A 15,243-nucleotide genomic window follows, 5' to 3' on the forward strand; every position below is an offset into this window, starting at 1 on the left:
TATAGGGTAAGTAGTCTGTACTTATGGAGCAACACATACGTTGTGGTTTATGTGTAATTAAAGAATAAAATCATTTTTCATAACTTCCTGCGTACCTTATTATTGTGTAATTAAAGATATACTATATTATTACATTACTTTATTGTTATTTTTTCATCCACGGATGACAATACAAGCCTTTCATAGCTGTGCACTGGAGAGAGGTAAGTTTGCCTGTTATGAGCTGCTGCAGTGCTGGACCAACGTGGCTGCTAGGAGCTAATTTTAGACCCATTACTTGACTTTTTCTATTCAAATTCATACAAAGAAGTAGAAGACATAAGCATAATAAATCTGGAGTGTGGTTGAAGCCTGCCTGTCAAACACACATACATAAAAAATTATTTTCATAACTGCAATGAGCAAAAACATTTGATTTTAGTGCACATATACACATGTAACGTACTGATTCACACGAGGAAGCTACGAGAAGTTACACTTTAACTTTTTTTACTCCCTTGTTTCTTCCACTGTACTTACATTTAAGTACAAGTAAGAACTGGTAGATATTTTATATGTACGGATTCATACGAGGAAGTTACACCGTTACACGGGGGGGGGCACCGCCCATAAAAACGCAGTACAGACTCAACAAAGTTTCAGTTTAGATGCTGTGAAAAAACACTGGTTTTTCGCTTAAATCTTATAAAGGTGGGAAAACCCTGATTTTTGTAACTTGCATTTATCTTTTAGTAAATTCCACCATATTCCGCGTTTTACATTTTCTTTCTGTGATTCCGTCCTTGTTTTCCACTAAGCAGAAATCATCGGGCCCTACTGTCACAGTATGAACTTATAGATAGACGGATAGATAAAGTACTAAACCAGTAAAAAACTAGAATAGCGACTAGAGATACAACATAACTAGAATATTAATATAGTTTACACTGTAGACTGAAAGTGTTTGGATATGACACAGCCCCACCTACAAACATTTTCACCAGCTGCCACTGATAAACAACCAATACATTTCATTTAAATATGAAGCCTTTTCTTAAATTAAAGGTCAATTATATAATTAAGATTGATTACAGAACTCTGTTTGAGTACAATTATCAATTACAATTATCCAACTGAAGTCATCAGATCGTATGAATGTTGATCATGTTTAAGTTTTCTCCTCATTTTACTTTCACTTTATTAAGATCATGTTGAGCTGAATGAGTTTAGAGGTCCTGCAGCACTAATCTGGAAAAACAACAACAAAGTGTAGCCTACTTACAGCAGAAAGGTTTGTGATGATCTGACAGCGTTTTGTGGTTCAAGTCTCCATATTCTCTCCGACAAACTTCACATGCTCTGTGATATTAAGATGAGGACGTAGCTGCTGGAGAGAACTGGAGTGATTTCCCAGAAATGGTGTCACCAGTATGACGTTTCATATATGCAGAAGGGGAAACAGCTCCAGCCGGCGGGCACTTCTTCAGACAAACATGTTGGAGGCTTCAGAGGTGAGAAATGAGTTTCAGCTTCTCTCTCTAACTCTCTTTTTTCATCCATGACAAAACTTTTAATGTCACTTTTCATGTGAACAGCCGAGTGCAGATCCCATCCCCCTCACAAGGACAACACGCCATAAATGCGGAGGATTGAAACCGCCAAAAATGAAAAATAAATAAATAAATGACTCAATACATAAATTAATTAATATGCCATTAAATTTACCAAAAATAATATTAAAAATAAATGTAGGCATTGATAAAATGTGACATAAATTTATATTTATATTTTAATTTGCTTCTGTATTTATTTACCTTTGTATTAATTTCCCTATTTATTTACTTTCCCTTTTAATTTTCAATTTTATTTATTGAATTATTCATTTTTAAATATTTATTTACTCATGTATTTATTTCTGTATTTATTTCCCTTTGTATTTTGCCCCTATTTATTTTCCTAAACTTTTTTATTTCTATATTTTATTTTCATTTTTCTTTATGCATTTCTGCTTCAAAGTGTCTTCAAAGGGGGTCAACTTTGGGGTCAACTTTTCACCTATTGGTTGATCAACATCGGAGTAAATAGATCAACTATACATACCTGCTCCCACACTCGTGTCCAGGTTCACTACAGAAACGGCTACTTCCAGTCAGGAGATCACTAGAGAACTTTGATTTTAACCTTCGGTAAGAACGGACTCTGCAATCAGACCTGAAATTCACTTAGATTTGCTAGAAAATTAAAAAGTATTTTGCTTTTTCAGCACAAGGGTGCAGCCATCTTTGAACAGACTAGATGGTTCGTCTCTGTTGTTCACCAGTAAGAGTTGTTGGTAAAGATGGATAGTGAAGAGCACAAAGGAAAATGACAAAAGAACAAAAACAACTAATTTAAAACCATAAACCTTGTTCATCTGTACACGTGTTGTGTTAGTGAGGCATCACTGTCTTGAGGTAACACCAACACCAACACGCCCCCCAGCTGCTGTCAATCAAACACAACACTGAGACAAAAAGGAGCATTTCTTTTATTTTTCCAAAGACCTTTTTTCTTCATTTCAATAATTCAAAACTATAAACAATACATTCAAAAAATGCATATTTTGTATATGTTTTACATTGTTTTTGACTGCAGAGAGAGATGATTAAATGGGATTTCAGTTGGACTTTAAACAGTTTGTAACAACCTGTAGTGCTGCTGAAGGTTAACTAGAGCCTCCACTAGAGGGAACTCTTGATGTTGAATATCAGTACTCAGATCTGCACTGAGCTGAGATACACTGATTATGATGTTCAGCATTAGTACTACGTGTCTGCTGGGAAATTTCTTGTACTGATGAATTATTTGTTTTTAATGATGTTGAGATTTTTGATGGTTTACTCTTTAGTTGAGGAACAGTTTTGTTTTTTCTGTTGTTGTTTTTTTATTCTAATACAGATGTTTTACTGTGTTGGTTGCATTGTCACTGTTAAATACACAATAAAATAAAAGTATCCACAGTACTACTGTACAAAGCTTATACTCTGATACAGGTGCAGATCAGTACTGAAAAATACAAACATTCACAGTTGTAAAGGTGAATATTCACATCATTAAGTATCAGTGCATGTATCAAACACAGGACACAGTTCTCACAGCAGCCACATCTGCACAGACTCATTCAAAAATCACACAGTCAACAAGTGAAAGAACAACCAATAAATGTAAAACTGGAGAAATTACAAATGATTCATGTTTGTATCCACATGTATGACATTCACTTTGAGCACTGACATTGCTGCCTTCACTTGTTGGCTTCATTCAGCTTGTTCACTGTTCACTTCTGTATCAACCAGTCCTCCAAATTAAACCAGCAGATGTGTGGTTTGACCATGTGACTCCAGAACGACACATAGGAGTCTTTTCTAATCTGGCGTCCGATATAATATAATGTCAATATAATCAAATACACAACACAGCTGTTGTCATTGTTTTGTCAGACATTGTTGCATCATAAAATAATGATTTTAGCACCACAGTTCAGCAGCTTGGGAATGCTGGTTAACAGGTAGTATTACTGCAAACCTCCCAAATGTATTTTTACCACCCAGTCAAATAAAAACTAACTGAACTGGCTGGAAAATCTCCCAATCTGACATCAGTGGACCTAACAGACTATAAGAAAATAAACTGGACTTCCAAAACCTTGAATGCCTGAAATAATTCCTCTACTTCACTATTCTCTTAAATATAATCATTGTTATAACAGCACTGTATTCACTGTCAGTATGTAATTTGTTGGTTGTGGCTCGTAGTGATGAACCTACAGAGAATTATCAGTGACTCTGCAGCTCCTCTTGGCTTTACGGAGCTTTATAGTGAGTTTCAGCTCATTGTTTATCTGTCCAGCTGCAACTTTACTGTTTTGGTTCACTCTCAGCGCTCTCAGAGCGTCGTTTTGGGCCGCAGCAGGCAGCTGTTTTCAGAGAAAAAGCTGTAAAAAGCCACTGTACACTACCTGCTCAGCACCAAACAGCAAACAGACACAGTTAGCTGCAGACTAGCTGCTGAACATAGTGGAGCATTTAGCAGCTAAAGAGCCAGATATTTCCCTCAGGAGTTGGTAGAGAGTAAAAACAGAGCTAAAAGAGAGTGAATATTGGACTCACATTCACCAGGTGGACAGAAACACGACTCCACATGAATGATAATGTTGCTCCGTAACTGCTGGATGCGGAAATAAGCAACTGTTTGCTAACAAGTTCAACATGTCAACTTAAAAGCTGATGATGTGTCAGTGTTGGTCACTACTTGTTTCTGATGAAAACTAGTGGACAAAACATCAGGAAGCTTCCAAGTTTTAATGTACAAAATCTTCTGATAAAAGTGTTTTATACTTTTATACTTGAGTCAGTTCTAACATTTGTGATGATCTGTTGGTTCGGTATTCTCAGTCTGAGAAACCAAAACCTACGAGGGAAAATTGTGACTGTCTGTAAAGTGACTGGTGTAAGTTTAAATGATTTTATATATCAAGTCAGAGCCGGACAGAGAGCTCAGGTCATCTTACTGGACTCCCAGCAGCCCACAGAGGAGGCACTAACAGCCATATGAGCTGTTTTATTCCATCAGCTGTTGGCTTTTTAAACTAAATGTAATCTGGCCTGTTACCAGCTGTGGATGTGACGGGTTGGTCCACTGGTTTCTGGCTTCTCCTGACAATAGTGACACTGGTATTAACCTGTCAATCAAAGCTTTACTGTCTTTGTTAAATTTAAAGATAAAATGAACAATTAAAAAAAATAGTTTGCTATAACAAAATCAGGTAAAGAAAACGTTCAAATAACTCCATAAAAATTGAATGTACTCCTTTAAAATTAAGACACAGTTTATGTCAGAGGTCAGCAGGTTCAACAATGATAATAATGATAATACAGACGCAGAACATGTTTTGTTTCTTTATTTCTTTTAATTCATTCAAGAATAAAATTGATTTATAAAACAGTTTTAGGGTTGTATCTGAGGACATTTGTCATAATCACAAACCACAAAGAAAACAAAGTTGATAAAATGTTCAGGAGAAAACAAATATAGAAAGTCTGCTTTAAATTTATATTAACTCTTCAATCTCCTCATTTGTTGTGCTGTTTCTAAACTGTCAGTTTAAGTTTCAGGGAAATCAGTTTAAAATAATGAACAAGACATCTAAATTTTCTCTATTTAATATAATGGTGCAGATATATATAAAAAAAAAACATAGAGGTAGTTTAAAAATTGACATTTTAACAATGTAAAGTCAATGTAAATGTGTCGGGGTTAGCTCAGTAGTTAACTTGCACCTGCAGTCCTGACACGACTAAAACGTGACAAACAGATAAAACACTTCATACATAATAAAGCTTCAATCAATATAAGAGGAAAAGAAAAACTGGAGAAAATGTATCACAACTCTTTGTCCTTAAACAATCTTCAACAATCAATATAATCAAACAGGAATAAAACTCAATCTATAGAAACATCATTCATGAGTACATATCATATATAGTTACATATATAGCTTCATGCACAATATATATGTGATACTGTCAGATTAAGAACTAGTTTAAATCATCAACAATTTAATGTTACAGAACATGCCAAAGCAAGAAGGTGATTTAATATTTCAAATGTGAAACATGAGAAAAATGCAGGTGTAGTTTTGATTGATCATCTGGTTTTGTGTATATATGTGAGATGTATCATTGAATCAGAGTACGTCCACACTGCGGTGGGTACATTTGTAAACTCATCTTTTTCTCTCCGTTTCAGCCCTCAGTTCAGACTAAAACTGCATTTTTATCTCCCACAACTGAGCTCTTCTGAGATGTTCTCCAGACTGTTTGAATCTAAAACAGCCAGCTTGGTGCTTCAGTGTGTTCGAGGAAAGTACACGTTCTTGCTCTATACTATACAAGAGAGTAAAACTATTCATAAATACCCATAACTCCACCCTAAAAAGATGACATTTTAATCTTTAATTGGTTTAATTAGATAGTTAAAACAGTGTATAAAAAGGTAAAAAGATTATTAAATGCAAAATAATGATGATGATTTAGGGATTTAATGACATATTACCTGAAATACATAATGTATCATATTTGATTCATACCTTTTCAACATGATATTAGGACAAAATAATTTAATAATAATAATAATTTAATAAATTACACAATGTTGTTTATGCTGTTTCAATCCAGTTAATGCTCATCTTGGAATATAAGTAATAAATAAAAAAATGGAAAAATGAATAGCTTGGTAAGTCATGTGAGCCGCAGCTCAGAGGCAGCCATCTTGAATTTAGTAAATAAGGGACCTCTACTTCCTGCATTGCTCTGATGATCCACTAGAGGGCAGCTAACATGAGCCTGATTGTAAACAATACCTCTTTCAGGTAATTATTGATCTTGTTGATGATATAGAGGTCTCTGAGACTCATGTATCAAATATGATACAAATGGTGTTATAGGGTTAATTATTATTTGGTGATGATGATTACTCTAATCCAAAAAATTTTGCCATTGTGTTTAAAGTAACTTTTTTGATGCCTGTCATGTAAACCAGGAACCAAACTCTTTTGGTTTCATCCTGGTTTGGCCTCAGATTCCTCTGCCTCAATAAGCATGTCAATGCACTCTTGAGAGGAGAGAGGATTTGGCTTCAATGCTATCTCTTTGTGTCTGTTTGACCAATTTTCAGAGTTGTTTATCAGTCTCTTCAACTCCACCTGCACATGATCCTTTTCAGCCCTCAGTTTTCCAATCAAAGTCTGAGTATCCTTTTCCTCTGAATCTTTTAGGTACTTTTCTTTAAGCTCTTTCACTCTTTGTTCTTCTTCTACCTCCTTAGAGTCCCATCTGAACTTCTCATTAACATGTACATTCAAGTAACATGTAGGAGCCATGAATGGATTAATTTCAAGTTTGAATGAATTGCAAAGTAGTAATTCTTTTGTTTTATATTTTGGGTTATTTTGGTTTGTTTATTATTGCACGATCACGGTGATTGATAATCAGGTCACATGGATATCGGCGGTGGTATCCTATAGTTAATTTAAGCACCTGTTCACCTGCATGCCAGCTGGTAAGAGACAGAGGGTGAGTGGGTCGTCGTATTTTTTGTTGACCGCTGTTTTACACCTGAACGCAGTTTTACACCTGATCGCTGTGATTATTTTGAGTAGCCTATATTTTGTGCAAGTTATAATAAGTTGATCACTTTCATTAATAAAAGTTATTAAACCTACAGTTTTGATCTCAGCGAATCTTTTTGGTAGCGTGTCGGACAAACGGCAAACAAGGCCCTAACTCAGCCTCTCAGCAACTTTTACGTTGTTGCCAGTAGTCGCTACATAACATTTGTCTGGGCACACAGTACAGTATCCATCTTTCAATTAGAAAACAGCGTCTTTTATCTGCATCATTGGATACTTGACAGATACAGGGATGATGACAGGAATGGTGGCACTGCTGACAATTAGTGGAGTTAAGTCCAGTACCAGAAATAACTTCTTGAACAAACTTTGTGATGTGATGACCTCTTTCACTAATCTACTCTACATAATAACATTTCCATTCTCATCCTGTGTACACTTTCTCTGAGGACCTCCTTTGTCATTGTCAAGCTTTTGGTGTCTATGACATTCAGAGCAGCAAAAAACCTCTTCATGCTTTGTGTCCCCATGTTCCAACACATCTGATCAAAACCTCCATCTTCATCATCTTCATCTGTGCTGTTTGCTGCAGATGATTTGTTGTCTGCAAATAACGCTGAGTTATTGAATTTGAAGTGAACTGGCAGCCCGTCTTTTGTTTTAGGACATGGGACACCTGAAGCATTGATTGCCTCTAGAACTGGTGGACGTTGGCTGTCTGCAAATGTCACCAGAACCCTGATGTTTTCTGCCACATCTTTGCCACAGATTGAAAGCACAGAATAAAACACATACTTCTGTGATGTTGTGAGTCGTGCTAAACTAGCTTGAACTACGAAACACACAGCGTCAATTTCACTGACACCAAACTCAGTAGAGAAGAGATTATATAGCTGCTCTGTGATCTCGTTGTCTCTCTCTATGCTTCTTGCATCTCCAAAGCCTGGAGTGTCCACAATGGTCAGAGAGAAGGGGATTTTAAACCCGTCTTGGTAGTTGATTTTGTACACAGCGACTTCAGTGGTCTGTCTCTCAGCTTGTGATTTGGACTGATCCTCATCACTTAATTTAAATCTGAAATTGTCCTTCCACTCTACACCAACAATGTAGTTGATCATTCCATTGATGAGAGTGGACTTTCCTGATCCGGTCGCTCCAAAAAGCATAATTGTGCGATTTTGCCTCTTGCTTTCTTTACCGAAGTTGTACCTCCGGCAACCATCTATGTTCATATCTTCTTCTTTCAGAGGCAGTTTGTAAAGTGAGGGGGATCCAGAATTTATGCTTTCACTTGTACGTTTGATGATTTCTGCAAGTCGCGTAAATTTTGTTGTGCAGACATTCACAGTGATGCTTTCTTTGCTTCTGCCTGCTCCACCACAGTCACATCTAACCCTGACAGCATATTCTGTCTCTGACTGAAGCCCTGAAATTATCCCCTTTTCAGCTCTTGACACCATTTGGTTCCACTGGAGATCTTCATCTTTCACACCTTTGTCTGTTTGGGCGTATTCCATGATGTAGTTCAAAATGTGGATATCTTGTCCAATCTCAGCAGGTTTCTCCCAGCTAACTGATATCTCACTTGAGTTTGTTTCAACTTGAGGTTCTCCAGGAGGGCTGCAAGGTAAGGTTTTAATGGGACCGCTGACTTCATTGGCTGGCCCATCACCTTCTGAGGTCATTGCTCTGCATCTGAACATATACTCTGTGTTAGGAGTCAGACCGCTCACTGTGACTTCTTCATCCTTTGGTGCTTTTTGCCATCCATCCTCTCCACTGACACAGTACTCTACAGAGTAGGAGGTGATGTTCACTGCTCCAAATCTTGGTGGACAAATCTTCAGTGTCACACTGTTGTGGGTTACATCATCTGCTGTCACTGTTTCAGGCTTTGAAGGCGGCTCAAAGTTCTCATTGACAGAAAAACCGTTTTTATAAACATAGATGCTTGAACCTTTCTGTGTCTCATTTGTTAAACCCACTGTCAGGAACTTTATGTTCTTCTTCTCCTTGTTGGCCTCTGCAAAATCACTGAATAGATTTACTTTGATCCTCATTGCATCTGATACTTCTTTTGAGGCGTACCATTGTTCCTTCTCTATATCATGACAGTGTAGACCTTGAGGGTCATCTGGTTTGGGTGTTTCTTCCAAATAATCTGATAAAGCTGAGAGGTACGGTTCAGCACTTCCCAGTGAGGTAAAAACAAAACACACAGCATGTTCTGCACAGAGAATTTCTTCATCAAGCACATTTTCAGATGGGACAATCATGGTGTTTTTCATCATGTTGGTGAACATTTTTAACCTGCGCATTTCCTTCTCTTTACATTGCATCCACTCGTTCAGGCTTGTGTTGTTGAAAGGAGAAGACTGTCTCTTCTTCAGAATCTCTGCAAGCACAGCCTCCTCTTCCCCTCCTCCCCTGATTGATGGAAGTTTCTTTGCCAGAGTTTGTTGGAATTCCAGTTTGTACTCGGAGCAAAATTCTGCAAATGTTTTAAGTTTTTTACCAATCTGTGGGAACTGCTGTGCAGTGGTGGTTCTCATTGCATCATTGCACCTCATTTCCAGCTCAGTGAAGTCCTCCAGGACACTCTGGGATTTCTGCACTAAACTTATACTTATCTGACGGACGAGTTTAGCAGCAGTTGAATCTAAACTCACAAGTGGCATCAGCCAGACCTTCATTGGTACAGCATTTTCTCCATTGGTTCCCAGCAATTGTGGCAGGCTTTGGTAGACTTGTATAGCATCCTGAAAGGATGTTGGAGTTTTCTCCAGTAAAAAGTCTCCATGGAATTTGCAGGAGAACTTCTCCACCTTTTCAATGTCCTTGGTTTCCATTTGGACAGAACCTTCCCCCCCTACTGTGATGGTGGGAATTTTCTTGATCATCACCTTCATGTTGCCCTGAATGTCTTGATGACTTTCTTCATCAGACACCTCACGGTCAAAGACAAAGAAGGCTTGTGCCCCATAAAGGATAGCTGTGACTACATGTGTTGCTATTCCTTTATCAAAGACATCTGGATGCTTCATATTCTCTCTTCCAAGATGATTCATTGACAGTTCCTTCATCTTTGTGGTTGCTTGGTACTTCAGTGTTACTCTGGCCTGATTTTTGGATGTTTTACTATCATTCAGGTATTTGGCAGATCCTTCAACCTCTACTAGTCCACCAAGGAAACTTGCCTTCAGGGATGCTTTTACGTTTAATGCTGAAGATTTATCTGCAATTGATTCAGATGCAACTATCTCAAAATTGTTGTAACACTGTGGTCTTTCTTGTATATCATTTTTCAGATCATTAAGGTCCCACAATGTCATGCCTGCAAAAGAAGAAACAAAAATCAAGATCAACTTCCTTTAATGAATGAATGAATGTTCTGCCATTTCATGTCCCATCTATTATGGGATTATAAGACACCTTTAACAGACGTACAACAGAGAACTGGTCACTGCTGATCACAAATCAGTCCAGGTGATCTAATAATAAAAAGTAACAATAATTGTTCAAGCCTTACACCTCATTAATACAAGGTTTTATTCCTGAACTCCTATGAATTCACTAAATAAGTCGATGATTTAAAGGTCTCTTTTTCAAACAACCATCTCAGATGATGTGAGTCTCTCTTATTCAGCAACTCACTTGTATCCTTTATAACACTAAACAAAAGACAAAAGATCCTCATTTTCTATTCCTCACAGATCACACACTGGACAAATTTCTTCCGATGTTCAATTTCAGTGGTCAGAACGTTTTGGTTGTTGTCTAGTTGTGACACATTAAGTATTTCTACATGTGAATTCTTACCAGGGATGAGTGAGTCTTTGCGGCAGTCATACAGCATCCCGAGGCTGAAAGGCCGGCCAAGCGCCGCCACCTCCATCGTCCCCGTGGCGTTGGTGTCCATTGCTCAGTGTGAACTGGAAAAAATGGACAACAGCGTGTTAGTTCTCCCTAGTGTTTCCCCTAGCTGCAGCATTTATTAACTGACACACTGTAGTCTATACTGTAAAAAAGACGAGAGAAAGAGAGAGAGAGCATAAGTGTGAGAGAGAGAGAGAGAGAGAGAAAGCAGCAGTGGTCAAGCAAGCTAGAGAGTGAATGAAGAGAGGGAGTGCTGGTAGTGAGAATGCCAGTGAATCAGATCAATAAAACGTTATTTTCTGATAGTTGCAGTGGGTAACTACTGGAGGACAAATAAACACGCCAACACCCCTACACACCTCCGCTCGACCCTGCGACTGGACACCACACCGCCTGATTTGTTCTGAATACGGCCTTACTGCTAACCTTTGCCTCTGCTCTGCTCACATTCACTGTCACTTTTCTGACACTCGCTCTCTCGCTTAACCCCTCACTTGCTGACATACTGCACTATTCCTTAAAAGGAGTTAGTTACTTAGTTTCCCAGGCAATGACACAGACGTTGACTCGCGTTTCGAAACAGCGCTGCTCAGAGGCTCCCAAACACTATTGATTTGCGAATTAATGGATATTTGGCGTTATTTTTGGCATTTAAAAAAATAGTTTTTGGCCTGGCGGGGGTACTTGTTGGCCTGGCGGCCAGCCAGGCCTGTACTATTATAGGGAAAACACCGTACAGAAGGTCTTAGGACTTTCTAAGATTTACAAAAACCCACACAGATACTGTGTAATGGTAGGCTTCCCAAATGGGTCAGTAGTAACACAAGGGAAAGAAAATGGAGGAAAGCTGTTTGTTAGAGAAAACGGAGAGATTGTAATCAGCTCAATGTGTGTAAACTGAAATCCAGACTAGCTGACCGTCACGTTTTGTGTTCCTTGTGCCTTTAAGTTCCTGCATTTGTGCTCATGTTGAGCAGATAAAATGTTCTGAATCTAATATCTCAAAAACTATTAAATTACTTGTAATGAAATTTTGTGCAGAAGTCCGTGTTCCCCAGAGGATGATCCCGAATCCCTGACTTTTCTTTAGGACCAAGTTTTCACTTATTCTGTGAAATATCTCAACAACTGTTGGATGGGCTGTCAAGAAATTAGTTTCACACATTCATGTTCTCCTCAGGATGAACTGTAATAATTCGATCCTCTGACTTTTCCTCTAGTGCCATCATCTGGAAAAAAAATTTTCAATGTGTCGAATACTTTGGTTTATGACCAATTACCCACAAAACTAATGACATTTACACCAGCAGTGGTGGAAAGTAACTAAGGGACAAGGTGACGTCATTGTTTTGTCCAAAACCCAAAGATATTCAGCATTAATGCACCAACACAACCCACCTGGTGGAAAGTGTTATTTCCTCTCAAATAAACCTTTTGTAAAATAAATAAATAACATTCGACACTCATGGACATGTAAATCATTATCATGGGGAGGAAATGCTGCAGCAGCTTCCTGTTTGTTTCCTTCTCTAAACGGCTCTTCTAGAAACATCGTCCAGTCAGTGCAGCAGTGCAGCCAGTTGCTGACTCAAGATATTCACACGACCGCATAAATTTAACCAATCAGTTTCCTCCAATCTGATTCAAAAAGGGTGATTCTTTAATTGCCCCAAGCAGAATCAACCAGCAGTAGACTCTTGCTGTTATTGATGATGACAAACACTGCAAAACTCAGATCTTCAGTCACCTGATTCAATAAAATCTCTCCTCTAAAATCCATCAGAGAGGAGAACGTTGGTGGAGAAACTAACTGTCTGTCTTAAAAGGTTTCTAACTGGCACAGCAGAAAGGCTTGGCTGGCTGGATGCAGTCGTGTAAACACCTTATTTTGCTTTCTGTGCTGACTTTTTAAAACGGAGGAACAGAAACAACATGAATTAGAGACATGAAACAGTTATCTGAGATGATTAAACATGAGAGAACATTAACATTTAATAACTTACAGATCATCAAGTACTGAACATTATTCTACCAGTCAAAAGTTTGACTTCAGCTACTTGAAATCTAGTTTTTTATTATATTCTTAACATATATTTTCTCCCAAATTCCCTGTTTTCCATAATAAATTTTTTGAATTCTGTGTTTTATGATTGAAGCACATTTTGTCATCAGAAAGATTGTCTAATCATGTGATGGATGAATAAAAATGAAGATGATGATATAGGACAGAATCATTCCTATACAAATGCTGTTTAAATAATTCACTTATAATAATCAATAGTCTGCTTACAGTGTTAATTTTGGGTCTTTTCATACACAAAAACATTTAGAAAAAAACATTTTAAACTACGGTAATTCTACTTTCTTTTACCTTACTCCCATAGCTCACGTATGATGTCCATGTACTTGTACCTGTACTTATAGGGTAAGTAGTCTGTACTTATGGAGCAACACATACGTTGTGGTTTATGTGTAATTAAAGAATAAAATCATTTTTCATAACTTCCTGCGTACCTTATTATTGTGTAATTAAAGATATACTATATTATTACATTACTGTATTGTTATTTTTTCATCCACGGATGACAATACAAGCCTTTCATAGCTGTGCACTGGAGAGAGGTAAGTTTTCCTGTTATGAGCTGCTGCAGTGCTGGACCAACATGGCTGCTAGGAGCTAACTTTAGACCCATTTCTTGACTTTTTCTATTCAAATTCATACAAAGAAGTAGAAGACATACGCATAATAAATCTGGAGTGTGGTTGAAAACCTGTCAAACACACATACATAAAAAATGATTTTCATAACTGCAACGAGCAAAAACATTTGATTTTAGTGCACATATACACATGTAACATATTGACACACACGAGGAAGCTACGAGAAGTTACACTTTAACTTTTTTTACTCCCTTGTTTCTTCCACTGTACTTACATTTAAGTACAAGTAAGAACTGGTAGATATTTTATATGTACGGATTCATACGAGGAAGTTACACCGTTACACGGGGGGGGGCACCGCCCATAAAAACCCAGTAATGACTCAGCAAAGTTTCAGTTTAGATGCTGTGAAAAAACACTTTGGTGCTTCGCTTAAATCTTATAAAGGTGGGAAAACCCTGATTTTTGTAACTTGCATTTATCTTTTAGTAAATTCCACCATATTCCGCGTTTTACATTTTCTTTCTGTGATTCCGTCCTTGTTTTCCACTAAGCAGAAATCATCGGGCCCTACTGTCACAGTATGAACTTATAAATAGACGGATAGATAAAGTACTAAACTAGTAAAAAAAACTAGAATAGAGACTAGAGATATAACATAACTAGAATATTAATATAGTTTACACTGTAGACTGAAAGTGTTTGGATATGACACAGCCCCACCTATAAACATTTTCACCAGCTGCCACTGATAAACAACCAATACATTTCACTTAAATATGAAGCCTTTTCTTAAATTAAAGGTCAATTATATAATTAAGATTGATTACAGAACTCTGTTTGAGTACAATTATCAATTACAATTATCCAACTGAACTCATCAAATCGTATGAATGTTGATCATGTTTAAGTTTTCTCCTCATTTTACTTTCACTTTATTAAGATCATGTTGAGCTGAACGAGTTTAGAGGTCCTGCAGCACTAATCTGGAAAAACAACAACAAAGTGTAGCCTACTTACAGCAGAAAGGTTTGTGATGCTCTGACAGCGTTTTGTGGTTCAAGTCTCCATATTCTCTCCGACAAACTTCACATGCTCTGTGATATTAAGATGAGGACGTAGCTGCTGGAGAGAACTGGAGTGATTTCCCAGATATGGTGTAACCAGTATGACGTTTCATATATGCAGAAGGGGAAACAGCTCCAGCCGGCGGGCACTTCTTCAGACAAACATGTTGGAGGCTTCAGAGGTGACAAATGAGTTTCAGCTTCTCTCTCTAACTCTCCTTTTTCATCCATGACAAAACTTTTAATGTCACTTTTCATGTGAACAGCCGAGTGCAGATCCCATCCCCCTCACAAGGACAACACGCCATAAAAACAGAGGCTTGAAACCGCCAAAAATGAAAAATAAATAAATAAATGACTCAATACATAAATTAATTAATATGCCATTAAATTTACCAAAAATAATATTAAAAATAAATGTAGGCATTGATAAAATGTGACATAAATTTATATTTATATTTTAATTTGCTTCTGTATTTATTTACCTTTGTA

At 37.4% G+C, this 15,243-nt stretch overlaps 2 protein-coding genes across 2 annotated transcripts in view; both read right to left on the bottom strand.

The window, feature by feature from the left end:
* LOC137194759 (verrucotoxin subunit beta-like) overlaps positions 1-1,603 on the bottom strand; it is a 102,274-nt gene extending 100,671 nt beyond the window's left edge. Inside the window, exon 1 of the mRNA XM_067606890.1 lies at positions 1,262-1,603. The gene's annotated coding sequence lies outside the window, so the exon portion shown is untranslated. The remainder of the gene's footprint in view (positions 1-1,261) is intronic.
* Positions 1,604-7,539: 5,936 nt separating this feature from the next.
* LOC137193543 (uncharacterized) lies at positions 7,540-15,053 on the bottom strand. The gene is made up of 3 exons (XM_067604754.1): positions 14,705-15,053; positions 10,967-11,079; positions 7,540-10,481 (listed from the first exon to the last, which is right to left on the bottom strand). The coding sequence occupies exons 2-3, from the start codon at positions 11,064-11,066 to the stop codon at positions 7,540-7,542; spliced, it is 3,042 nt and encodes a 1,013-aa protein (XP_067460855.1). The 5' UTR covers positions 11,067-11,079; positions 14,705-15,053.
* Positions 15,054-15,243: the final 190 nt, after the last annotated feature.

The sequence above is a fragment of the Thunnus thynnus genome, chromosome 12, assembly GCF_963924715.1.
Source record: "Thunnus thynnus chromosome 12, fThuThy2.1, whole genome shotgun sequence".
NCBI classification, from domain to species: Eukaryota; Metazoa; Chordata; class Actinopteri; order Scombriformes; family Scombridae; genus Thunnus; species Thunnus thynnus.